The sequence below is a fragment of the Acinonyx jubatus genome, chromosome E2 (assembly GCF_027475565.1).
Source record: "Acinonyx jubatus isolate Ajub_Pintada_27869175 chromosome E2, VMU_Ajub_asm_v1.0, whole genome shotgun sequence".
NCBI classification, from domain to species: Eukaryota; Metazoa; Chordata; class Mammalia; order Carnivora; family Felidae; genus Acinonyx; species Acinonyx jubatus.
In genome coordinates, this window is record NC_069396.1 from 49247183 (window position 1) to 49272270 (window position 25088).

Below are 25088 nucleotides of genomic sequence, written 5' to 3' on the forward strand. Positions count from 1 at the left end.
TCTCGAGCCTCCCGGATGAAGAAGTCAGACTCCCGGGAATGCCCTCTGCGAAGCCAGGCTTGGGGGCTCACTGGTCCCAGAGGGTCAGGATGCAGACTGGAGCACGACAGCTCCTCCCGGTTCTCCAGATCACCTCGTTTCTGCCCAAGCCAAAAAAAATTATGCAGCCTCTGAAAGTATCTAACTCACAAATTTCTCAGTTCATTTGTATACCTTATATTTGGTACTAGGTGCTAAGTAAACAGTAGAAAAAGCCAAAAGAAAAAAGAGAAAAAAGTATAGAGGTTGTAACAGGGATCTTTGACCATAAGGCACTGTTCCACCAGACTCATTTTTTTAAAAAATAGCTTTACTATCATTATAAAACTGATATATACTCTTCGTGAAAAAGTAAAATGCATAAAAGTACATGAATGTATTACATACCCCGCATCCCACTTGCTAGAGATATGCAGTTATCATACTAACCTTTCACACTTTTTTCTTTTCTCTCTCTCTAAACATACACACACAAAAACATACCAACAAAATGGGAGTCATACTAAAATTGTTCCACAACTCTCCTGACTCACAAAATAGTTTGTGGGCAACCTTCAATGCCACTGTAGGCACTGAATATTTTTAGTGGTTTTCGCTCATTTACATGTGCCTTTATTTGTTACACTTGGAGTTTGGTTTTTTGTTTTGTTTTGTTTTTTTTGCTATAGTAAGAAAACTCTAAGAAACTCAGCTGGAGGCATACATCTTTTCCCACATGTGCAACTATCTCCCAACTATCATTGACTACACCCTCATTGCCACTTCAAAGGTTATACAAATTGGACTCGATACACTGACAAATCCTTTCCAAAAAAAGATTACTTCTTCTCACTCCTACCAGTATATTCACGAGTGCCTATTTCCACAGGTCCCACCGATGATGGCTTTGGTGACTCTATGTTCTGTTCTGACAAGTTAAAGGGGTATTTCTGGGTTTTTTTTTAATGCTCTAATATGTATCTTTAAAAACACGAGGAAACGAAACGAACGGGGCAGAAATATTTGTGACAGCAATAAATTAACCAATAAATTCAATGCAATGCCAGTCGGACTGTGTTTTTAAAACTTGATAAAATGCAGTGGTCCTGCCATACAGCACGGCCTGTCTAGGAGAGCGGTGTATCTCTAGAAGATAAAACACATTCACCCCAGCATGATAAAAACATGATGGCGATACATCACTTGGAGATACACCTGCCAAGAGGCAGACTCTCTAACTGTTCCCAGCCTTCTGAAAGTGACTTGCCCTCACCAATGTGAACATCATCTCTCCATTTTTGTAAAAACCATCTTCTAAAAGGTACGCACGATGTTGGTTTTAGTAAGGTGACGACTTTCTCCTACATTTGTCCCATGTGTAGGTACTCCCCCCCCACACCCGCCCCCCAGCAAGGAATCCACGTTCACAGTCTGCTCCTCGGACACACTCCTATGTCATTCGTAAAAAGCTCCCTCCTGGGCCGACTCTGATGAGAGCGGCGATTTTTACCGAGGCCGCCATACTTCAAGGACGGTCCTCTGGGGGACAGACCCTTGGAGAGCAAAGTTTGCGACGCAAGTGCTTTTCTCATCTATCAACCTTCCGGATCGTCCCTTCCTGGGCAGGCCAACTGCTGTGACGGGTCACCCTCCACCGGAGCCCTCCCTGCGCATCCCGTTCGCAAAGCCTTCCTCCTGCGTCGGCGCTCAGACGGGCGTCAAGTTCTGAGTTCTGCCTCAGCGCGTGTCTGTTTCTCCGGTTTCTCGCCAGCGTGCGCTCGCTGATGATTCCGCAGCCCTGAGCTGTAACTGAAGCCCTTCCCGCACTCCCCGCACTTGTAGGGCTTCTCGCCGGTGTGGACCCTCTGGTGGACGTGAAGACAGGAGCTTCGCCCAAAGCCCTTCCCGCACTCCTCGCATCTGTAGGGCTTCTCGCCAGTGTGGACCCTCTGGTGGCCTTGAAGATGTGAGCTCTGACTGTAGCCCTTCCCACACACGTCGCATCTGTAGGGCTTCTCTCCGGTGTGCACCCTCTTGTGACTGAGGAGACCAGAGCCGTACCTGAAGCCCTTGCCACATTCGTAACACGTGTAGGGTTTCTCCCCCGTGTGCAGTCTCTGGTGGGTGCGAAGATTTGAGCCGTAACTGAAGCCCTTGCCACACTGATCACACGTGTACGGCTTCTTCCCTGTGTGGATCCGCTGATGTTTGTAGAGGCTTGACGTGCACCGGAAACCCTTCCCGCAGGCTTCGCACTTGTAGGGCTTCTCGCCGGTGTGGACCCTCTGGTGGATGAGGAGCCCCGAGCTGTAACTGAAGCCTTTGCCGCACTCGGCACACTTGTAGGGCTTCTCGCCGGTGTGGGTCCTCTGGTGGATGAGGAGGTCGGAGCTGTAAATGAAGCCCTTCCCACACGCGTCGCACACGAACGGCCTCTCCCCCGTGTGGACCCTCTGGTGACTGTGAAGGTCCGAATTGCGCCGGAAGCCCTTCCCGCACTCGCCGCACTTGTAGGGCTTCTCCCCGGTGTGGACCCTCTGGTGGACGTGGAGGTCCGAGCTTCGGCCGAAGCCCTTCCCGCACTCGCACTTGTAGGGCTTCTCCCCCGTGTGCAGCCTCTGGTGCCGGAGCAGCCCTGAGCTGTAGCTGAAGCTCTTCCCGCACACGTCGCAGTCGAAGAGGCGCTGCCCCGTGTGAACCCGCTGGTGGGCCCGGAGGTACGAGTTGTAGCTGAAACCCTTGTCGCACTGGTCGCACCGGTAGGGCTTCTGCCCCGCGTGCGCCTTCTGGTGGCTGCTCGGGTGGGAGCCGCACGAGAAGCCCTTCCCGCACTCGGCGCCGCAGCCGAAGGGCTTCTCCCCCGGGTGCACGTGCCGGTGCTTGTGGAGCGCGGACTTGGCGTAGAAGCCCTTGCCGCACTCGCCACACGCGTAGGGCTTCTCGCCCGTGTGCAGCCGCCGATGCACCTGCAGCACCGAGCTGTAGCTGAAGCCCTTCCCGCACTCGCCGCACTTGTAGGGCTTCTCCCCGGTGTGGACCCGCTGGTGGACGAGCAGGTTTGAGCTTCGACCGAAGGCCTTCCCGCACTCCTCACACGCGTAGGGCTTCTTTCCCGTGTGCACGCCCTGGTGGATGAGCAGAATCGACTGATACCGGAAGCCCTTCCCGCACACGTCGCATCGGTAGGGCATCTCCCCGGCGGGGGCCCGGGGCCGGCTGGGACCGCGCGCGTTCTGCCGGAGGCCCCGGGCGCGCTCGTTACCCTTGGAGGGCTTCTCGTCCGTGGGGGTCCTCTGGGGCCTCTCCAGGTGGGCGGTCTGCCTCAAGCCCGTACCACCCTCGGGATATCTACGGGCTTTCTCTTTCCAGGGAGCTCTGGGCTGGGCGGGAAGGTGCAAGGCACCCCTGAGGCCATCTCCGCGTTCGCTGCTTCTCAGGTCATCCTCTTCCGGGGCAGGGTGACAGAGGGTTGACTTTTTCAGGCCGTCTCTTCCACAGCGCTCGCGATCACACGGTCTCTCTCTTTCCGGTAACCTGTGGTCATCGTGACAACGTGATACCCAGCGGAAGCCGAAACCGTCCCACTCAGGTTTATACATTGTACCCTGCGTGTCAAGTTTTTTACACCTTTCCAGAACATTCCACGACTCGTTCACAAAGTCTTTCATCCAAGATTCTTGAACGGATACCGGTCTTATAGCTTTCCAGGGTGGAAACGCTTGATTTTCCGAACTGATGGGTCCTTGAAGACCGCCGGCCAGATTGTCAATTTGCGAACCCCGAGGAGATGCTCCTTCCCACCCCTGGCAGGGAGAAGCGTCTTCCGAGAACTGGAAATCCTTCCCTTGAAGATTCACTCTACGGTCTTGACTCCCAGTTAATTCACCAGCCGCCTGTTCCCCGATTTTCCAGTAGGACAGCTCTCTGTAGGAAAGGCACTTAAGTTCCCTTTCTTGAATATACTCCAGATCCTTTTCATTCTTGTCTCCTGTGGGGTGAAAGACAGTTCAGAGATGAGAACAAGTACAAGAATGGCTCAGGGATCTCAAGCCAAGTCAGGCTTTCAGGCCCGGACCAGTAATGGCCTGGAGCAAAATCAACCTGTGTGTATCATAACTACCAAGGCACTTCTTTTGTATCTGGAAAAAAAAAAAAAAAAAGAAGAGGTTCCTATTAATAAGCTTCGCAGCCAGACATTAAATGACCCTACTAGCAATGAACTGCATCTCATCTAGTTGCCCAAGCGAGAAAGAAATTCCAAACAGATTCCTACAGAGGAGATTCACTTCTCTGCTTAATGTTGTCGTTCATAACAATAATATCCAACATTATTATGATGCTTCCTACGGTGCTGACGATATACACCGATTAACTCACTTAACCCTCAGAATAACACTGAGGTGGGAACCCTTATCATTTTTGTTTAACGGATGAGGGATCCAGGGCACAGAGAGGGTGAGTGACCCAGTGAAGTCACTCCACCATGCGGTGCCGAAGGAGTGGGCAAGGAGTCAAACAGGGAAGTCCGGTTTCAGAGCCATACTGAGCACTGCCTCCCAGAGTGAATCTGTGAGCACGTGTGAGCTGAACTCGGGGGAGAAACAAAGCACCAAATCCTCCAAAGTGCACCAGCTGTGTCCCGGCTTCCAGAAGCGTATCGAATAGGAATCCACATGATACTGACAGGGCACAGAGGCATAAACATGTTCAGCTTCTCTCTGTCACCAACTGCAAGCCATCAAACCATCACGTTTACCACGTAGTTCAAGGTTAAAGAAATCTGCCCATGCTTTTTGATATTCCTTATTGGCGATTCTTATCATCATGGGCCAGGATAACACAAATCTGTTCATACCCGAGGACTTGTAGGATATTGGAGACAAATGAGAAATCCATCAGTGGACTCTCAATATGCTGGAAGAGTCTCTCTGCCACTGGCTTATCTTAATGCTGACTGGCTGTTTCTAGCAAAGGGAGGAAAGTCCAGGGACCCCTCAGTCACTCTGGATATGTTACTCTCTGAAAAGCATGAAGAATCCATGTGAAGGTGGGGACCGAGGAGCGGAAATGAGGTCGGAGAACAATCACCTACCATAGTACAAGTGTCCACAGGCAAGATCAAGGTCAGAAGGGGCCTCTGCATGACAAGTTCACCCCACCCCTGCCTGCGTCAGACCCCAGGCTGCATGGTTCTTGCCCGGGCGTGCATCTCTCGGGAGTTTCTCTGTTACCCAAGTCTCTCTACCTTGTTCCATGGAGGTGCCTTATCAGGTTTGAAAGGTTGTTGCCCTGAAAATCCAAGGCTTAGGCTCATTTGTGAGGTGCAAAAAATGATCAAAAAATGTAGTCCTGATCTTTCAAGTTCCCCGGGAACAAGAACATTCCAATCAAGGTAAGTGTGGATTACCCAGACATTCCCCTTACCCAGAGAGAGCAGGTTCTGGAAGTTCTCCAGCATCACATCTCGGTACAGCTTCCTCTGGGTGGGGTCTAGAAGCCTCAGCTCCTCCTCGGTGAAGACCACAGCCACGTCCTTGAAGGTCAATGGCTCCTAAAATGTGAGACACCATTAACACAAACACGTACCAGATGAAAGGCAAACTTGGCGTCACTAAGAAGGGTAGACAAGCACGCAGGCAGTTGCTCGGTCTGACGAGTCAAATCAAGTTTTGTTAATGTCTAATGCCAACAATGTCGGTTCTTACCAACTGATCTTCCGTGGTTATCCACAGAGCAAAGCAACAAACATTCTTCGCTCAGTGTGAGCACTTCAGAGGGCAATTCCATGGAGCTACAATGCTTCCATCATGTGGTCTGTCCATTTTACAATTTTTTTATAAGTTTTTAAAAAAAATTTTTTTAACATTTATTTCTGAGAGAGAGAGAGAGAGAGAGAGAGAGAGAGAGAGAAAGAGCACAAGTAGAGGAAGGGCAGAAAGACAGGGAGACACAGACTCTGAAGCAGACTCGAGGCTCTGAGCTGTCAGCACAGAGCCCAACGTGGGGCTCGAACCCGCAAACTGCGAGATCATGACCTGAGCCGAAGTTGGGACGCCCAACCGACTGAACCACCCAGGTGCCCCTCAAGTTTTTTTTTTTTTTAAGTGTATTTATTCATTTTGAGAGAGACGGAGACAGCACAAGTGGGGGAGGGGCAGAGAGCGAGGGAGAGAGAGAATCCCAAGCGGGTTCCATGCTGCTGGCGCAGAGCCTAATGAGGGGCTTGAACTCATGAAACGTGAGACCCTGACCAGAGCCGAAACCAAGAGCTGGATGCTTAACTGACTGAGCCACCCAGGGGTGCCTTGACTCTCACTTACAGAATACCAACTTTTCCTCCAAAATGACTGTTTCAACAGTGCCTGATGTTAAGAGTGCCCACATCTGCACACCCCTCCAGATCACCTCCTCGGTTCTTCACCAACCAGCCCCTCGCCCCTCCATCAGCAGTGGGGCAAATCCTGCTCTTTGCTGCCCCTGCCCCCCACCCCCTCCACACACACACACCTTTTACGGGTTTCCACGTCAGCACCTGTCAGAAGCAACCAACGGGTGTTTATGCGACCATGTCCCCAGCCAGAGGAGGCCTCTGAAGCAGCGGTGGAGTTTCACGTCATGCTGTGTCATCCTCAGTTGTGAACTGTGGCCCACGGCCTTCAAGCAAATTGCTCATACCACTGAGGAAGACAGCGGCAGTTGTAAACACAGTGAAACACAGTGATCAACTGTATCGTGATACTCGCCGTCCTTCTCGAGAGGGAGACACTGCGTATGAGGGACTTCAGAATTCCACTTTGCCTGCTGCCTGTCCCAGGAATACCTGTAACAAGGTCTTACGAAGTACAACTTGAGCTGTGATTCTATAATTTAAAAAAGAAATTTTTTTTTACTATTTTTGAGAGAGAGACAGACAGACAGACAGAGTGCAAGTGGGGGAGAGCAGAGAGAGAGGGAGACACAGAATCCGAGGCAGGCTCCGACTTCTGAGCTGTCAGCACAGAGCCCAATGTGGGGCTTGAACGCACGAACTGTGAGATCATGACCTGAGCCAAAGTCAGAGGCTTAACTGACTGAGCCAGGCACCCAGGTGCCTGTATACATATTTAACTTAAAAAAAAAAAAAAAAAAAATTCATGGGTTCATTTTTAAGAAGGAAGGCAAAGTAGCTTTAGTAGTAAGTTTTCCTTTTTTTTTTTTTTTTCAGTTTATTTATTTTGAGAAAAAGAGATAGAGAGAGAACAGGGGAAGGGCAGAGAGAGGTGGGGCGGGGGGAGAGAGAATCCCAAGCAGGTTCCATGCCATCAGTATGGAGCCCGATGGGGGCTCGAACCCACGAAACCATGACATCATGACCTGAGCTGAAGTCAGACACTTAAGTGAGCCATCCAGGTGCCCCCATAGTAAGGTTTAATGCATGCATGTCTATAGATGACTCATTCCATAAATGTTCAGTACCTATAAAACAGTATTAGACACAGGAATTCCAGAGATAAGGAAGAAAATAACAGCCCTGCCTCTGTGGGGCTTGTGCCCACAGTCCCCGAGATCCCTTCCAAGTTCTAGGATTCGCTAGAAGGACTCACAGGACTCAGTACATAGTCATGCTCACAGCTTGCACTTAGTATGGTTAAAAAACAAAGCAAAATCATGGGGCACGTGGGTGGCTCAGCAGGCTAAGCATCCGACTCGGCTCAGGTCACGATCTCACAGTCTGTGGGTTCGAGCCCCATGCGGGGCTCTGTGCTGACGGCTCAGAGCCCGGAGCTGGCATCAGATTCTTGTCTTCTTTTCTCTTTGCCCCTCCCCCACTTGTTCATTTTCTCTCTCTCTCTCTCTCTCAAAAATAAGTAAATAAATCACTTTAAAAAAATCAGCTGAGGGAAAGAGCATGTGGAGTGAAGTCTGGAGGAAGCAGGGTGCAACCGGGTGTGTTCTGTGACAAATCTCAGCCACGCATAGAACTACACACTGGACCCCATGGGTCCTGGCAGATCTCTGAACATGGGTGTGGTCTCGGGGAGCCCTGAACCAGGAGGTGAAGGAACTTGGCCATGGTTACACAGCTAGTAAGAGACAGGGTTTGAGTTCAAACTACAACATGAGCACACAGAGTCTAGTTCCAGAGCCACTGTACTTTAACAACTGTCCTATACGGGCCAACCTGTGTGTTACCAGGGGGCCAGAAATGCGTGTATAAAGCAGATAATTTGCAGAAAAATCACTGTAAGGCAGGCTCTAGCCTACGTATCTTTACGTGGTTTATCTAATTTAACCCGGATATTATGGTATTTGCAGAATACCATATTTTTGCAGAAAAATCACTGCAAGGCAGGCTGATATTTGCAGAAAGTATTTGCAGAAAAATCTGATATTTGCAGAAAAATCACTGTAAGGCAGGCTCTAGCCTACGTATCTTTACGTGGTTTATCTCACTGAACCCTCACAAAACTCACAGAAAGCGAGAACTTTCTGGAGCACCAGGAATGCTCTCTTGTCTGCTCTCTTACCGGTAACTGCTCACAAGGTAGTTACTGTTGCTATCTCATTTCACCGACGAGAAAACGGGTCTCAGAAAGCGAATGCTACGTGTCGAACAACATACGCTTCGGAAGCCTGAGTCGGGACTGGACTCGGGCAGCCCGAGTAACGACGCTGAAACCACCCAGCCCTACCGCCGCCCAAATGAGATTGGAGGCGCCAGACCAGAGGAACCCACCTCCCCACTCGGGAGGGAGAGCGCCACCAACACAGCACATTTCCGAGCAGAATCCCAGATCGATCCCAAGACCAGAGGCAGCGTCACAGGGGAGAAACGTCGGGCCAGAGGCAGCCGATGTGACAATTACACAGTTGTGGCCCTGCCGCTAACTCCCGAATCTTTACAACCAGTCCTGCCTTCTGCACTGAGCCCTGCCTACTCCGCCTGCCGCCTGGATGCCTAAAAGGTATCGCGAAGCAAAAACAGCCCAACTGGAAGGGAGTCTTTCCTCCCAAATAGTTCCCTTCTCATCTCTCTGACGTGGGCAAATGCAAGTACCATCTGCCTTAAAGGCATTGCCTGGATTCTTTCCTTTTCTTCATTTCTTACATCTGATTCATTAAAAAAAAAAAAAAATTCATGGGGCGCCTGGGTGGCTCAGTCAGTTAAGTGTCCGACTCTTGATTTCAGCTCAGGTCATAATAGCACGGTTCGTGAGTTCGAGCCCCGCGTCAGCCTCTGTGCTGGCGACACGAAGCCTGCTTGGGATTGTCTCTCTCTCCTCTCTTTCTCTCTCAAAATAAATGAAGATAAACTTAAAAAAAATTCTGCCACTTATTATTCCAAAGTATACTTCAAGCTTCTCCCTGTAACTACTTCTACCTCTCTAATGTGACTCGTCATCATCCTCCGCTTGGATGATCGCACAGACCTCCTCCCAGTTCATCCTGCCTACGTCCCTCAAGATACTTCAGAGCCCTCATCTTGTGTTTAACCCATTACTACCGGTCTCCCCCTTCTAGAAGGCCAGCCCCATGAAGGCAGGGGTGTTATCTGTTTTGCTCTCTGATGTATCACCAGGGCTTAGAATGATGTTTGGCCCATAGTAGGTGTGCAACAAACGTTTGCTGAACGAAGAGAGAAAGACTAACTCTTGAACCTCAGAGGTACATGCTCAATATAAATAGTAAAACAACACAGAGACCTACAACTCAGTAGAGCAGAGTACAGTATACAGGAATGGTCACGTCCTATGAAAGCTAAGTCAACTGTCATTTTTCTTTCTCTTTCTCCACATGTATAACGCACACACCTATTTTTTTTTTAACTTTTTTACTGTTTGTTTATTTTGAGAGAGAGAGAAAGCACACGAGCAGGGGAGAAAGAGCACACAAGCAGGCAGAGAGAAAGGGAGACAGAAAGAATCTGAAGCAGGGCAGAGCCTGACATGGGGTTCAAACTCACAAACTGTGAGATAATGACCTCAACGGAAATCAAGAGTCAGACGCTTAACCAACTGAGCCACCCAGGCACCCCCACATACACCTATTAAATATATACATGTTTATATATATATACGTATACAGAAACATATACAAAAATATATAAATGATAAAGTCAGCATTTCAGTTGACCTACAGATGAATGATTAATAAATGGCACTGTCCTGACTGGCTATCCATCTTGAAGAAAATGACATTAAATGTCAACCTTAGGCCACTTACAAAAACCAGTTATAATCGTTTTAGAGATTAAAACGTTTTTAATCTAAATAAAAACCCATTTAGGTGCCTTTTTTTTTAATTAAAAAAATTGTTTTTTTAACGTTTAATTTTGAGAGACAGAGACAGCGTGTGAGCTGGGGAGGCGGCAGAGAGAGGGAGACACAGAATCTAAAGCAGGTTCCAGGCTCCGAGCTGCCAGCACAGAGCCTGACATGGGGCTCGAACCTACAAGCCACAAGATCACGACCTTAGCTGAAGTCAGACGCTTAACCGACTGAGCCACCCAGACGCCCCCATTTAGGTGCCTTTCTGATTAAGCTTAGAATGGGTAAGGCCTTTTGCAGCTAGGTATGGAGCCATATTTTCAAAAGGGAACTAACAAATCATTTAACTGTGTACAAATTTTACACTTCTTTATGGTCAACTCACCATTCAGAAAGTAAAAATTGAGAGAAAGTAACTTTAACACTTTTGATGGGCAACCCTACCCTTGAAAGAGCTCCTGTCATTAATGAAAAATGGACAAAAGCATTTCATAAGCAATTTATAGGTGACAAAATACAGCAGCAAATATATATATGAAAGATGCTTATCATGCACCTACTGTGTGAGGAACTACAAAATACATAGGTCTTGGCCACATACCCTCCTCCATCAGATTAGCAAAAATGTTTAGTACTGATATATAGCCTGGGGGGGAAAACTTGCCAAAAAGAAAATTAATCAGAATTTTTCGAAGCATGACCAAAAAAACCCACTCCTACGATTAGGGGGAAATAACACCTCAAGAGACGAGCCAACCAGCAGAATGAACATCACTGAAGCACAGGCCGGTGAACTGGAAAACAGAGCAGCCTCCTGGAAGGTGAGAGAAAATTCCGAAGAAGAGAAGTTTAAGAACAGGGAAGATAGATCTGGAAGTTACACCTTCAGTAATGGGAGTTCCGGCAGGACCACATGCATAAAATGACAGTAACGGCAGACAGACATCCAGGCAGAGAGAGAATTAACGCCAGAAGATCGCAGAGCAAAGGCAATAAACGTGTGATCCTTGAAAATGACGCTCGGCCAAGATGCCATGTATAAGCACAACAGACCTTTCTGAGAAAAAGCGCTCAACTTAACCAATAAATAAGCATAAGCTTTGCTCACCAGAAGGTGAACGGAGAAGGGAGAGAAAGACCAGCATGAGACTTAACGCCAGTTCCGAAAGTATGAATGAAGACTCTTGAGCTTCGCCAACGTGCCATCCGCAAATTCCGTTCGCCTAAAGGCACAGACATTGTTCAGCACAGAAACGGTCAGCGGAGACAGCATCCGCAAGTCTTCTTTGGGAAAAGCAAATCGTGGAATGACGCTGAGCCAGCCAACAGGCAAGTCAGTGACGCCAGGACTACAGAAACCAGAGACAGGTGGCGGACGATGACCGCTACGGAGAGAACTGACACAAGCTCACTGTGGGAATCGGTGGTGACAACCGTCAGAAGGTGATGACGGTAACGACAGGATCATACCAGGAGCTGGTGGGAAGTAGAACCGTGTTAATTTCTTCAGCCCTCGTGGCGGCAAGTTCCCCAATAACATTTACAATTAAAGCGTACAGTAAGGAAGTAACTCAAACCTTCCGAATTTTTCCATAACGTCTTTTCGTAAAAAAAGGAAGCTTTGTAAAATAATTTTGCACGCGCCGAAAAGAGCACGTACTTAAAATTTTGCAAACTGCTTTGATTTCTTTTTCTTGCAACCTAAAGGAAAAATGAGTTAACACATATGCACAGATCTACGGTGTGTGTGTATGTGAGAGAGAGAGCGAGCGCGTCTTTTCATGTCCTGATATTTTCATCCGCTTGTGACCACATTTGACAGCGGCACAGGACCTGGACGTGAGAAGAAACAAAATGATAACAGTCCATCAATCCAACATCAATCCAATGGACGGACATGGAGTCCACCCCACGGTTTTTTCTCTTTTTTTGCTGTTACGAACAACGTTGTAATAATCAGTCTTTGAATACTCGCTCTGATTTGGAATGAATTCTTAAGAGTAGGAAATATTGGAGCAGACGTGTGCAGAACTTCCAAGAACACTAAAAATGCCCCTTTCAATGGTGTGAACGCACCATCTCTCCATCTGGCTAACAGTGAGAGCTGACCTTTCAAATCTTTGATCTGCTAGAAAAGAAAAAAAAAATCAGTATCTCATTTCAATCTGTATCACTTTATTTTTTTTGTTAATGTTTTGATTTATTTTTGAGAGACAGAGCATGAGTGGGGGAGGGGCAGAGAGAGAGAGAGAGAGAGAGAGAGAGAGAGAGAGAATTTGAAGCAGGCTCCAGGTTTTGAGCCGTCAGCACAGAGTCGGATGTGGGGCTCGAACTCATGAACCGTGAGATCATGACCTGAGCCAAAGTCAGACACTCAACTGACTAAGCCACCCAGGCACCCCTGTATTACTTTAATAGAAGCTGATCGGACTTTTCATATAATTGTTGGCCATTTGTACTTCTGTTTTTCTCCCTTCCTGAACAAGAATGCTTGGGTCTTTGAACCCCTCTGTCAAAAATAAAGACATTAGAATTTCTAATTTTGTCGTAGACGAAATGTTTTTTCCCCTAATATGCTCTTTTAGCCTTGTTCATGGGGTACTTTTTGTAGGGTGTATTCACCTGGACAAAAGGACACCTGGAAAGGAATCAGAGAAATGTCCCACGGAGGAGATAAACTCGGGCAGAGAAGGATTCATTTGTAATTATTCACCCAATACACTGTTTCCTCGACTCCCTTTTACCAAGGGAGGGAGATATTTTTACACTCCGATGCCTGACGTGTGATTTCTGGAAAGAAAAGCGATCTCAACCCACCTGAAACTGTCCTGTCCTCCCCATCCTGGGAAAGGGCTGAGGCTCGAGAACGGAGAGCTGCGGGAGGAGAAGGAAGGCCATGAGAAGATGTGGCTCCTGCCTGTGTTTGCAGACTCTCCACCTGGACCTCAGCAACGTCTGCTGCGTCACGAACTGCTTTCTTCTCTCTCCACACCCGGCTCGATTCTCCCCCACTGCACCCCCTTCATGAGCTCTCAACCTCTCTCCCTAGGCCTTGAGGTCAAAGTCTCCATGGTTACCTCTCCCAGGTTTTCCCAGAGCAGCAGCAATTTTATGTATCCTCTGATCTTCCTAAGCCAGAGAAGCAGAAGATCTGGGCCTTCTTCATTCTTGAGGTTCTCCAAGCTCTGACAAGGAATGTCAGATGGCTACCTGGGTTCAGAAGGACCTGCCTTCCCCTGCATGCTCCCCAGCCTGGGTGGTTCCTGCACTCCGGGGACCTGTGGGCTCAAGAGGGAACTTGACTTTATGGAGTCCTTTCTTCTGGGCCCCAAAGCTCTGGGTCTCCAGAACGGTTCCCACCCTGTAGCCATCATTCATTCAGCGGACACTGACTGAGTCGCTGTATGCATAGTCCCTGCTCTGGAGAGACTCACTGTCCACAGAGCCAAGGATGCTGCAGGTGGCTGGGGACAATCTGAGAGGTTTCTGTGGGGAGGGCTGAGCAGAAGTGTCACAGGGAGACACAGGGCCCTACAGAAGGGTGCAAACGCCACAAACACAGGACACCTGTGTTCTGTGAAAGACAATCTGGAGTGTGAAAGCTTTACTAATGCAACACTGTAGGCCTCACAGAAGAAATGATGAAAAATCCCTGTCGTCGGGGCGCCTGGCTGGCTCAGTCGAAGAGCATGAGACTCTTGATCTCAGGGTTGTGAGTTTGAGCCCCACACTAGGTGGAGAGATTACAAAAGAAAGAAAGAAAGAAAAGAAAAAAAGAAAAAGAAGAAAAAATCCCTGTCCTCGAGGGTTCTATCAATCAAGATACAGGTTAGCAAAGATCTTCTAAATCAGAGTTTGTAACCTTTCTGTTCAATGGCCTCCTTTGTCAGTCTGGTGATACTTATGGGTTCTTACTCGGAATGATGTTGTGAAAGCATAAAATAAAACACACAGCGTTACTTTAAAGGCTAATTATACCGGAATACAATGTTCAAAAATAATAAAACACCAAGGATGTGCTTCTTTTTACACATTAAATATCAAGAATGAATCAACTGCTGGAATTTCCAAAAAGTAATGAGCATAAGTAATATTCTGAAACATCTACACCAACTACAATATAAAAACGTCTATGATTTACCTGAATAACAGAGTCACGGGTTCTGATAATACTACTGTGGTCTGTCACCTGCATTCATAATCAAAGGAAATACTAACTTCCAGTATGACTGGTGCACATTTTTTTTTTCCCCACTCGGGTTCATGATCACCCTGCATTACGCCCACGGACTTGCGTTCAAGAACCCCTTCCGTAAGGGAGTCCTTCTGCCACCACCAGATTGAATTAGTCACCCCGGGACCCCAGAACCATTTTGTAGAAACTGCTGGCTTGCCACCTTTCCGCCTTTCACACAGCTGCCCTGTTAAGACCTCTAAGTCATCAAGAGAATGGGGTCCTCTACCTTCATTCGTGGTCTCCATTTTGCACGGGGTTGGCACACTGGACACGCTTAGCAAATTTCATCAGTGGGGTGTGGAGCACAGAGATGAACAGAACTCTCGGCACGGGCCCGGAGCTAGCCAGTAGGCAGCAGAAACACACTGACCATAAGCTCCTTCCTTTTGCCTCTTTGCCTGATCTCCTTTCTCCTGAGACTCGAGCCACAGGGCAGGTTCATAGGAACGTACGCACCCTTAGGGTGCCTGCTCTAAGATACTCCCTGTACTGTACTGAGTCAGGAGCTCATGTCTCCACCTTGAGCTAGCCATCGGTCCCAGGCCATCGGTCCCAGGCCTCTGCACAGCCCGCTCTGGCAAGCACCTCCCTGTCTCCCACAGTATGTGCACTGCCCTGCCCCAGGGATTGTCCTCTAAAGCAAGTGTGGAGAGGTGCCTGGGTGGCTCGGTCAGTTAAGCGTCAGACTTCAGCTCAGGTCATGATCTCACAGTTCATGGGTTCGAGCCCCACGTCGGGCTCTGTGCTGACAGCTCAAAGCCTGGGGCCTGCTTCGGATTCTGTGTCTCCCTCTCTCTCTGCCCCTCCTCCACTCATACTCTGTCTCTCTCGCTCCCCAAAACAATAAAATACCAATACAAGTACAAATAAAGTTAGGTCACTCCTCTGGCCAAGAACTTCACCTCACTCAAAACCTCCGCCAAAGGCCTTTCAAAAGGCTTAAAGACCCTATGCTATCTGACCTCCCAATACCCAATTTCCTATCGATCCTTCCTCTTTCTCACTCTGCTCACCCTCTCTGGCCTCCACACTTCTTCAAATGGACCCTGCCTTCAATGCTGTTCCCTTTCCCCAGCGTCCACAGGCCTCTCTCTTCCTTTGGATCCCTACTCACCTACTCACCACCTTGTCAGTGAAATCATCCCTGGTTATCCCACACAATTGCAAGTCCCTCTGCCAGTCCTCCCAAAGCATCTTCCCTGCTTCATTGTCCTCTGTGAAGCTTAGCTAACCTACCATTTTTCTTGTTTACTATCTTCCTGTACCCATGAGAGTATGAACTCTGTGAGGGCTGGGATTTTAGTCAGCTCCAAGCAACAGGGTAAGCACTCAACACATATTTAAATGGGAGAATGGGGGTGGGGGGAGCCTAGGTGGCTCAGCCGGTTAAGCGTCAGATGTCAGCTCAGGTCATGATATCACGGTTTGAGTTCAAGCCCCGTGTTGGGCTCTGTGCTGACAGCTCAGAGCCTGGAGCCTGCTTCTGATTCTGTATCTCCCTCTCTCTCTGCCCCTCCCCTGCTCACGCTCTGTCTGTCTCTCTCTCTCAAAAATAAACAAACATTAAAAAAAAATTTTTTTAATGAAATCAATGGGAGAATGGGACTAATGCGAACTCAACCTGCTGATACTTGGATCCTGGGTCTTTGGAAACCAGCTACAGAGCGGAATGGTTTTGTTCTGCAGTTTGTTCGCTTAATCAATTACACACAAAGGACCATGCAGGGCATGCTGGGACACGATGGTGATCAGGGCAGGCAAGGACTCTGCGCGCGAACAGCTAACATTCTAGCCGGGAAGACAGCACACATTCACTGAAGTTCTACTTTTATGTCAGGTGCTTAGGTTTAAGGAAAGATACACTCCTTTACCATATGGAGCTCACACTGGACAAAGAGAGCGACCAATACAACTGGCGCCAAAGGCACTGGGATAAAGGGGTAATGGGACTAAGGGATGCCGCAAAGGTAGAAATGACAGGACTAGACGAATAATTACACGCGAGGGTGAAAAGGAGAAGTCAAATATGAGTCTGGAGTTGAAGTTTAAAGAAAACAGGTAAATTATGGCGTTTTAATCCAGCCAGCAAGACGAGAGGCAGGGGTGGGAAGTTGCTGGTCTTGACTCTTAACACCGAGGTGGTCACACGGCCTGAGTCTAAGTTCTGGCTCAGCCACTCTGTAGCTGCGTTAACACCAGAAGAGAGAGAAATCTCTGAATGAGCCTGTTCTTTCTGCTGTTCAGTGAAGACAGTACTTCTCACTCACAGAGTTGACAGAATTAAGTCTCTCTCTGTGACACACGTACACGGGCATACCTATCTGAATGAAGTTCAGAGTCTAGTACGTGGTACACGGAAAATCCTCAGCCAACTACTGTCACTCGCTCACCCCACCACCAACCCGGGAATACAGGCACCCATTCGTTTAACAAAGACACGTTCAGTGTCCCACTCTGTCTCCGACGCTGTAACAAACCCTGGGGACACAGGACCAAGTAAGATGGGCAAGGTGCTCGTTCTTACGGTGTTTGCGTTCTGGCGGGTCAACAGGTCTTACAGATAAGGTGATCTCTGATTACAAAAGGGGCAAGGATGAAAATAAGCTGAACGTGATAGATTCTCGTTCTGGGTCAGAACACAGGGGGCAGGTGTGGGAGACGCAACATGAATCAGGTTGTCGCGGACAGTCTCCAAGACCTGCATGAAAATAAATCAGCCACGCAAAGATATCTGGGATGGGGAGAGAACGGAGGGGCACGCAAGGGCAAAGGCCCTGACTTCTGGTTGTAACACCTCAGCATTCTTATCTGTGACACGGGACTAATGATGACTTACTGAGAAAATTAACTATCAATTCTTACTGACAGGCTAGTACACGCCAGGCACTGTCCCAGGTATCAGGGATACTCAACAAAAGCAGTCCGCATCACTGGCATGTAATAAGCACTTAATAAATGCAAACCATTACAGTCACTGTAATTATTTCTTCCCTGTAGCTAGCACAGCCCTGAAGCAGTGTGAGCCTAAGTGATTTACTGGCTACACGAACCAACACTACAGGCCAGGGAGAGAATACACTAAATAGAGTCGCTGGGAAATTCCCCCACCCTTAGGAAAAAAACATCTCTGGGGGAAAGCAGCCACGGCTGAGGGGCCAGAATGGGCATTTGTCAACACCGTGGTATGACGAGTAAGGAAGATCAGGAAAGCAGGCCTTTGGGAAGGGAGCTGGCATTGCCACAAAACAACAAGAAACCAAACTTTTATTCACCTGGAGCTCTGACGTCAAGAGACCAGGGGTTACTCCTTTCTCTTCTACGCAATTCTCTCTGAGAAAGGCACGGTCCCAAGAAGGCAAGGCCATGAAATAAAAACGAGCCAGGAGATAACATGATTTTATCACAATTCCCAGCTACACAAGGAGAAAGTTCTGAGCACCAGCTGAATGTAATCTAGCCTTCCTGGAACCTACTCCTACCCCCAGGAAAGAGACCTCCTCCCTACAGGGCTCAGAGGGTCCACACCATTCTTACTGTGGGCCTTATCTACAAGCCTGCATTCACTGTAGCTCCTAGGAGACCATCAGATGGCCAACAGATACCTGAAACGATGCTCAACATCACAAAACATCAGGAAAATGCACATCAAAATGGAGAGACCACCTTACCCTTGTCAGAAGGGCTACAATCAAAAAGACAAGCAATAACAAGTGTTGGTGAAGATGTGAAGAAAAAGGAACCTTGGGACACTGTTGGTGGGAATGCAAACTGGTTCAGCCACTGCGAAAACAGCATGGAGGTTCCTCAAAAAATTAACATTAGAAACGCCATATGATCCAGTAATTATCCAGTAAAATATCCAGTAATACTACTGGGTATTTACTCCAATAAAACAAAAACACTAATTTGGAAAGATCTAAGCACCCCTGTGTTTACTGCAACACTATTTACAAGAGCCAAATTATGGAAGCCACCCAAGTGTCCATCAATAGATGAATGAATAAAGAAGATGTGATACATATATACACAATGGAGCATTACTCAGCCATAAAAAAGGATGGTATCTTGCCATTTGCAACAACACGGATGGACCTAGAGGGTGTGAAATGAATCAGAGAAAGACAAATACCATACGATTTCCCTCAGATGTGGAATGAAAGGGGGGGAAATGAACAAAGAAAAAAAGAGACCAAAAACCAGACTCAAACACAGAGAACAAACTGGTGGTTGCCAGAGAGAAGGTGGGTGGGATAAGAGTTCTTATCATTTTTTTTAATGCTTATTTATTTTGAGAGAGAGTGCGTGAGAGGAGGGGCAGAGAGACAGACAGACAGAGAGAGAATCCCAGGCAGGCTCCACGCTGTCAGTGCAGAGCTCAATGCAGGGCCCCACCCCATGAACGGTGAGATCACAACCTGAGCCAAAACCAAGAGTCAGACGCTTAGCCACCAAGGCACCCCAAGACCACTCTTACCTTGATGAGCACTGAGCAATGTACAGTATTGTTGAATCATTACATTATCTACCTGAAACTAACATAGCACTGTATGTTAAAAAATATTTTTAGGGGCGCCTGGGTGGCTCTGTCGGTTAAGCATCCGACTTCGGCTCAGCTCATGATCTCACGGTTTGTGAGTTCAAGCCCTGCATCGGGCTCTGTGATGGAAGCTCGGAGCCTGGAGCCTGCTTTGGATTCTGTGTCTCCCTCTCTCTCTGCCCCTCCCCTGCTCACACTCTGTCTCTCTCTCTCAAAAATAAATAAACATTAAAAAAAATAAATAAAAATATTTTTAAATGCCTAAAGATATACCATGTTCATGCAATTAAAGACTTAAGGTTGCCTGTTCTCTCCAATGCAATTTCAATCAAAATCTCAACAGACTTCTTGCAAGATTTGACACCCTGATTCTAAAATATGCGTTGTAATGAAGAAAATCTAGAATAGCCAAAAAAGAATCCTACCAAAGAAGGAAAAATTTGGACTCATTCTTTCTGACTTCAAGATTTATTCTAAAGCCACAGTAATCAAGAAACAGTGGTACGGACTTAACAACGAACACACAGATCAATGAGAAGAGTCCTTTCAACGTATGGAGTTGTAACAACTGGATCTTGGTACCCCTCCTTAAATCATACACAAAAATTAATGCAATATGGATTAAAAGTCGACTATTAAAAGCAAAAGGTTTGAATTAAGAGCTGTGACACTCATGCTGTGTGACAGAATAGAATTCAAACCATGTGGCTCGGACGCTGCAAAAAAACATAGCTAGCATCACTACACCAGCAAAATGATTTCTTAAAGCTTGTACGGCGCTTAATAATTCTCAAAGGAATACATACAGACCGTGAAGAATCAACTTCTGCAGCTCTTTATAGAAATGACTTCACAGAAAAGTCTGAAATTCATACAGAAGTAGGTGTGCGGCTACCGTGAAAGAATTCCAGATATCACCAATCCAAAACTACTTGGATTGGAGTCTCCCGAACCGAGAGATGCCCGTCTCAAAGCCATAGCTGCCGACTTCCAACTGCTCCTTCCAAGCCTGGGGGCGCCCAGCGCTGCCGGCCCGAGCCCCGCCCCCCATCCCAACCCGGGATGCTCTGTGCGTCCGCCTCCTCAAACCTCTCCTTCGCCAGGCGGAGCTGCCGAAATCTCCCGGCTCTGACCCCCGCCACACGCCCCCTCCCCCCAGATCCTAGAGCCCAGGCCCCTTGTCCCTGCGGCGGGAACGAAGACCTCCAAAAAGCCCCACGTCCCGTAACCTACTCACCATCGCAGAAGAAATTATGGCAGTGCTGCGGTGGCCGGAAGCGGAAGTGGGCGACTCGGCAGGGCCCGGACTACACTTCCCAGGACCCTCTGCGGTGCGCGTTCTTACTTAAGGGAGCCGACGGTGTCGTAAAGAAGCGTACACCTGGAGCCCCGCCCAAGGCCAGGTGGAAGGCGGAGTGCCCTGCGGGGCTACTCTGGTTGGTGAGACGACACACGCTGTTCCGGCGCTGAGCTTTGGAGCTCCGCGACAGCTTTTTTCTTTCCTTAAAAAAAAAAGGTTATTACTCGGTACTAACACGTTCACGTTGTGGAAAATCTGACAATACTCTCAAACAAAAAAATCCATAATCCCATCACCAGGGAATATAAAGCATTGATGTTTTTGATTACACACACACACATATATAACTTACACCATACATCTATAATTTACACCATATATGTATATAATTTACACTATATTTATGTATTTTTTTTTATTTACAAAAGCAGTGCATGATCAATGTTAAGGGACAAAAGTAAAAAGAATGTTAAGAAAAGTAAGGGAGGGGCGCCTGGGTGGCGCAGTCGGTTAAGCGTCCGACTTCAGCCACGTCACGATCTCGCGATCCGGGAGTTCGAGCCCCGCGTCGGGCTCTAGGCTGATGGCTCAGAGCCTGGAGCCTGTTTCCGATTCTGTGTCTCCCTCTCTCTCTGCCCCTCCCCCGTTCATGCTCTGTCTCTCTCTGTCCCAAAAATAAATAAACGTTGAAAAAAAAAAGAAAAGTGAGGGAAAAAAGTAAGAGAAAGAACTAAAGTCCCCCCATAATCCTAGCACCCAGAAACAAGTATCATTAAGATCTTGGCCTATGTATTTCCAGATTTCCTCTTTGAGTAAATATATACTTAAAATTTTTTGTCCCCACAGAATTTGCATCATAATATCTTAGAGCCGATTTTTTTTCTCTCACCTCATGCATGTCACTAAATAATAAATTCATTTAAAGTGGTTGTTTAGGATTCTTTAGTTTTAGGTCCATTACCACTTTACCCACTAAAGAAGTTAGACTTCCAATCTCATGCGTCGAGTAGGAATAATCATTTTCTTTAATTTCTTCCAATTTGATAGCCCAAATATGCTGTCTCCTTATTGACTGCGTTTCTTTATTCATGGAGATGTGGAATAAATGTCGATATGTCAGCGGTGGGTAAATTGCCTGTTTATATCCTTTGCCCATTTTTATCTTTTGCTTATTTATTTATAAATTCTCTTTGTATACAAATGGTATTGACGCTGTCCTGTATGATGATTCCCCCCCCCCCCCCCCCAGTTTGGACTTTTATAAGACTTTTTAAAAACCACCGACCTTTATTTGATCAAATTGATCAGTCCTTTCATTTTGGATTCTGTATTTTTCCACACAATTTTAAAGACTTCCTTCCTCTGATATCTAATAAGGACATCTATATTCACTTCTGTTCTAAAATTATACCTGAGATTTGTCTTAATCAGGTATGGTAAGACACACAAATACAGAAATGGTAGTCATGAGGAAAGAAGTTTAATACTCACAGATTTCTAGAAACAAAGTGTGTGGCATGCCACACAGGGTTTCACAGGGAAGGACCATGGCTGGTCAGGAGGCAGTAGAGAGGACACGGTCCAAAGCCTTTATTGGGTTTTGATGGGAAGGGATGAGTGAATCAAGGTAAATAAGATGAATAAGTTTAGGATAATATTTTGGTGGGCTCTGGGTGGTCCCTTGGTGTCCAGTGCCTAGTCCTGGGTTGATTCAGGGCAGGGGAATATTGCCTTGGTATATGAGTTCAATAAAGGACACAGTTGGGTGTCTGGGCTCTGGATCGGTTTATTTGTATATCAAAGGCAGCTAACAGGGAAGTAGTTTGCTATCTAGGAATTTAGGTAGCCTTGGGAGGGGCGTCTCTCTGGGATCAAGGCCTCAAATGCCAGATCATAAAAATAAATAAATAAATAAAAATAAAACACAGGAAAAAAAAAAAGAAGATATAGTCAATTCAACTTTTCATGGTTTTATTGGTCTGTTTTATTCTGTGTCATTTATTTTAGTATATGGTGTGAAGAGAGATCTACTTTTCTTTTTCACCAAATGCTTGAGTATTCGCAACAAAATTTCCTGAAAAATTCATCGTTTATCTACTGATTTAAAATATCATCCCACTCATTTACTAGGTTATTGTGCATACTTATATATTTTCTGGGATACAACTGTTCCAATGACAGAGATGTTTTTTTCTGTGCTAAAAGATCTCAATTAGAGTTACCACTGTTGTGTAATATATATATTTTTCTCTCCCTCCCTATTCTGTTTTTTTTAATTTCATCCTATAAATTCTAGCACTCTCTTTTCCAGATGAACTGTTGAATTGTTTTGACAAATTCTCAAGACTTGTCAAGGGTTTCTGTTAATTAGAAAAATAACCCAATCACAGCACTGCAAGCCTCTAGGCATTTGCTTGAGTGTAAACAGTTTCAGTTCCCAGCCAAAGTCCTGCCATTTTTACCCCTCTGTCTGCTACTGTTGATCCCTCTTAAAATGCCCATCTCCTTGCTCACTTTTGAAACATTACCCAATTTTTTTAAAAGTAGGCTCCATGCCCAAGCCCAATGTGGGGCTTGAACTCACAACTGAGCCTAAGAACTGAGCTGAGATCAAGAGTGGGACTCATAATCAACTGAGCCACTCAGGTGCCCCAACCTTACCTGATTTTTAAGACTTAAATTGAAGACCACTCCGTGGAAACTGTATGAGTGCTATCACAAATGAACAGAGCAGCCTCTGGTTCAGGAGAGTTCCATGTGAATATAGTTAATGTGATCTCATTTTTGGAACATTCTCATTTCCCTGGGAAATCAATAAATTGGGGTGTTTTTACCTGCAGAACTGAGGAAGAACTCCTAGATGTGAGCAGATGAATCTCTCCCAAGGCTCTAGGAGTTATATGTTAATTATATGTTAAAATGAAAGATGATGAAAAACATTTGTTTATGTTAAAGCAAAAAAAAAAAAAGTATTTATTTATCAAAAGGTGCATAGTGCTTACTAATCTCCAGCTACCTAAATGTTTTACAAAATGAATGTTTTCTAAATGTTTTACAAAAATGAACTCACTGGGAACTGTTAATGGCCCTCTTGTTATCATTTCCCTTTGATAAGGAAACTGAGGCACAAAAGACATAATCACTTACCCAAGGTCTCAGGTACTGTGTGTCAAGATCCAATGGGCACCTGGTTGCAGGATCTCTACACCCTCTGCACTGTGGTGCTTCCCATAACATATACGTAGACATGCTCACGAGTGCACAGAAACTTAGGGAAGGTCACACGGAGACTGGGGATGATGGTTTGGTGGGGAGATCTTCCCTAAGGAAGGACATGGGTTAAGAAGGAGGAAATGAATCTTGCTTCTAATTTTATTTCTCTCTGTGGAAAATTTAGATTATATCTACGGTCTTACTTAGTATATCTGTGAAAAAAACAACAATCGTAAATAAAATATCTAATGTAAATGTAAAAATTCATGAATAAAGTAAGTTATAAATAAAACAAAGTACTAATAATGATAAAAGTCGCCAGTCTACGAGAACACGTAGTGACCGTAAATATGTGCGTACCAAACAAAACATGTAAACCCAAAACTGACGGCGCTGAAAGAAGAAATCGACGTGCAGTTATAGTTGGGGACTTCAGCACCCCACTTCCTGCAGCTGATATAATTACCAGACAGAAAATTAGCAAAAATATAAACTAAGTGAACAACACCATTAATGAAGACAATCTAATTGATGCTTATAGAATGCTCCGCAGGAGAATATGCATTTGTTTCAAATGTCCATGGAACACCCACCAAGACAGACCATACCATGAGTCATTTTTCAGTCACCCATGTAATCAAGACAGTGGTATGGGTGGAGGGATGGACACGTAGGTCAATGGAACACAGTTAAAGAACCCAGAAATATACCTACACAAATATGTTCAACTAATTTTTGACGAAGGTGCAAAAGACATTCTGCAGAGATACTGCTTTTTTGACAAATGGTACCATGACATTGGAAATCCATAGGCACAAAAAAGTGGGCATTGGCATAAACTACAAGCCTTATGCAAAAAATGGGTTCAAAATGGACAGTTGGATTAAATACAAAACAAAGAACTAAAACTTTTAGGGAAAAGGCAAAGAAACTCTTTAGAATCTAGGGCAAAGCTGAGTTTTTATTATTTTTATTTATTTATTTTTTCTTTAATATAATTTATCGTCAAATTGGTTTCCATACAACACCCAGTGTTCATCCCAACAAGTGCCCTCCTCCCTGCCCATCACCCACTTTCCCTCTCCCCCACTCTCCCCCATCTACTCTTAGTTTGTTCTCAGTCCCTAAGAGTCTCTTAGGGTATGCCTCCCTCTCTCTCTGTAACTCCCCCCCCTTCCCCTCCCCCATGGTCTTCTGTTATGTTTCTCAAGATCATATGAGAGAAAACATATGGTATCTGTCTTTCTCTGCCTGGCTTATCTCACTTAGCATAATACCCCCCAGTTCCATCCACGTTGCTGCGAATGGCCAGATTTCATTCTTTAAAGCTGAGTTTTTAGACTCGACACCAGTAACAGGAACAAAAGAGGAAAAATTGATAAAGTGGACTTCATCAAAATTCAAATCTTTTGCTCTGAGAAAAACCCTGTTAGGAGGGTAAAAAACAAGCTAAAGACTGGGAATAAATATTTGCAAACCACAGGTTGGTTCGCACCCCTCTTGGTAGCCTCCCTGGTGTAATCTGAAGTCAGCCCC

General features: G+C 46.3%; 1 protein-coding gene across 7 annotated transcripts; it reads right to left on the minus strand.

Annotated features, from left to right (window-relative positions):
- Positions 1-1271: 1271 nt before the first annotated feature.
- ZNF229 (zinc finger protein 229) lies at positions 1272-20425 on the minus strand. Of its 7 annotated transcripts, none has more exons than XM_053209887.1 (4): positions 20277-20387; positions 11374-11741; positions 5443-5569; positions 1272-4006 (listed from the first exon to the last, which is right to left on the minus strand). In XM_053209887.1, exons 3-4 carry the CDS (start codon positions 5474-5476, stop codon positions 1737-1739), a joined length of 2304 nt encoding a protein of 767 aa, XP_053065862.1. In that variant the 5' UTR covers positions 5477-5569; positions 11374-11741; positions 20277-20387; the 3' UTR covers positions 1272-1736. The 7 variants fall into 7 exon arrangements, with proteins under 7 accessions (XP_053065862.1, XP_053065861.1, XP_053065859.1 ...); XM_053209886.1 differs by lacking the exon at positions 20277-20387 and adding an exon at positions 13083-15059; XM_053209884.1 differs by lacking the exon at positions 20277-20387 and adding an exon at positions 13083-15059 and having other exon boundaries at positions 11374-12390.
- Positions 20426-25088: the final 4663 nt, after the last annotated feature.

What these genes read in the sequence shown, in the direction of transcription:
- ZNF229 (XM_053209882.1), bottom strand. Translation starts at nt 13,163, where the DNA reads ATGGCCTTCCTTCTCCTCCCGCAGCTCTCCGTTCTCGAGCCTCAGCCC. An exon ending in GGAGGACAGGACAGTTTCAG is followed by an intron (nt 5,570 to 13,082) that starts GTGGGTTGAGAT and finishes CTCACATTTTAG; the next exon opens with GAGCCATTGACCTTCAAGGA. An exon ending in CCAGAACCTGCTCTCTCTGG is followed by an intron (nt 4,007 to 5,442) that starts GTAAGGGGAATG and finishes TTCACCCCACAG; the next exon opens with GAGACAAGAATGAAAAGGAT.